Genomic DNA, 2110 nt, shown 5'->3' on the forward strand with positions numbered 1-2110 from the left:
CCTTGAACAAAGGATGAGTGCCTAGAAGGGGAAATAAGCAGCTCTTTTAATGACAGTAATATTCTCTTTTAATCTAGGTATTGTTTATAAGGTTATTACTGGTTTAATTCATTTTTGCATACTGAGGATCTGTGCCATTTTACTTAGAAATATTTCAACTAAATTTTTGAGAGGTTTTTCTTAAAGATCACTGCATCTTTGAACATTATGGTAGTAAATATAACTGAATAATGGTAGAGACTTTTCTAAGCTGTATTTTAGTAATTTTCAACATTTTTATAAAATGATTTGTAATGTAGATCAGGATGTGAACGGAACTCTGGAATACAAAGCTGGCAAAAATTACAACTCATTCTAAAGAAATCAAACTGATTGATGCCTGCTCCTTCTCTATGTTTTATTTAAAAATTTTTTTAATAACCTCTCTTCTTCCCAATTATTTTAAGGAAATAAATGAGAGAAAAAGGAATGAAATTTCAGCTAAGGGGAACACACACAAGTTGAATACTCTTTCCCTCAACTCCCAAAAGAAGGGAGGCAAAAATGCCAAGAATACTAGGGATACAGTCGAGTAGGGAAGACTGACATTTCAGTAGGATAGAAACTTAGGCAGAAAATGTTTTTCTGTTTTTGTGTCTAGATGAGCAAAGGGAAAGGCAACTGGAAAGAAATGAGTATCAGAGAAAAGAGAAGCGTCAGAGGGTAAAAATTCTGCATTGTCACTCAGCATGGTAAGTGTAAGAATTCCCTCATGGATTAAATAAACATATGAAAGAAAGCTAAAACCCTACTAAAGACACCTGCTCCAAGATGACTGATAAAGGGCTCCAGAAGCAAGGTGATATGAGATAAAGAACAAAAGGAAAATAACTGAGGTGATACTGTGAAACAGCAAGTCTGACTTCCCACATCAGAGATTTAGGCATTGGTAAATGACCAAGTTATGGAATTTGCCTAATATGCCATTATACACAATAAATAGCATAGTAAAAATACAACTATTTCATGCTAATACAACATAAACAACTGAAAATTTCAAGAAACTAGTTTATATGTGTGTTTAAAACTAGACATACAGCATGTGAGACAAGGGCCAATTTTCTTTTTTTTTCAATGTATTTGATACAGGGACTCACTACGCAGCACAGAATCTAGTGATCCTCCTGATTTCAGCCTCCCCAACATTGGGATAATTGGCATGCGCCACCACACCTGGTCTTTGTGGCTGGCTCAGTGCATCCAGTGGCGCAGCTGGGAAGAATGTCGTGTCAGGGATCGAACCCCAGGCCCAGTGCCTGCTTAAGCAGGTACTTAGTCCACTGAGATGTCTCACCAGCCAAGCCTTCTTTTCTAATAAAAAATATTACTACTGTCTTGGAAATGTTAACCAACCTTTCGTACTGGTGTAGATAAAATGCTTTGGGCAGATGTCCACATATGATTTCTTTTATCTTTCGATTTACGACAATCAGTTAGGCAATTTCGAGATACACTTTGTGAAGGAGTTGCTTTAGAATCAAATTTCCTGTAACTAGATTCAGGTGCTTCCCATGAAGATGTCTGTATTTTCTGCATTAAACAAAAATGAGTAAAATCATCATTAAAATTAAAGGTTTTAATTAAATTGCAGCAACCAGAATGATGAAATAAATTAGTCCCAAATTTATTGAGTAAACTTTGTAGTGACTATTTTAATACTTGTACATTTAAAATGAATTTGGTAATAAGTAAGTAAATATGGCTATTTGTGAGCTGCTAGAAAAGCACATACCTAAAGTCTATTGAACAGATTTATAAAAGTATGTGGCAGAAAGTTTTATCTACGGTTCTAATAGTCTAAAAGCCAGAGGGCAATTTATTTTCATTTTCACTCATGCTTTTTCCTTTTTTTCATACTTTTTCAAGTATTCATATTTCTCCTTCTCATCAGCCTTTTAACAATGGTTTCAGTCATCTTCAAAAAGGAAAAAAATCACAGAAGAATGAAATTTTCAGAAAACTGAGAAAATAATCATTTGCTTCAATTCTGAAGGTAAAAAAATAGCAAATATACTATAAATACGTAAACATTATTTTAATTCAGTTTCCTTTGTCTCTATATGTCTTTTTT

At 33.9% G+C, this 2110-nt stretch overlaps 1 protein-coding gene across 1 annotated transcript in view; it reads right to left on the bottom strand.

The window, feature by feature from the left end:
• Sycp1 (synaptonemal complex protein 1) overlaps window positions 1-2110 on the bottom strand; it is a 154773-nt gene that overhangs the window by 16384 nt on the left and 136279 nt on the right. The window contains 1 exon segment of the mRNA XM_004648982.2: window positions 1393-1569. Coding sequence (XP_004649039.1) covers window positions 1393-1569 — 177 coding nt within the window.

Source organism: Octodon degus, unplaced genomic scaffold (genome assembly GCF_000260255.1).
Source record: "Octodon degus isolate 3935 unplaced genomic scaffold, OctDeg1.0 scaffold00140, whole genome shotgun sequence".
Taxonomy (NCBI): Eukaryota; Metazoa; Chordata; class Mammalia; order Rodentia; family Octodontidae; genus Octodon; species Octodon degus.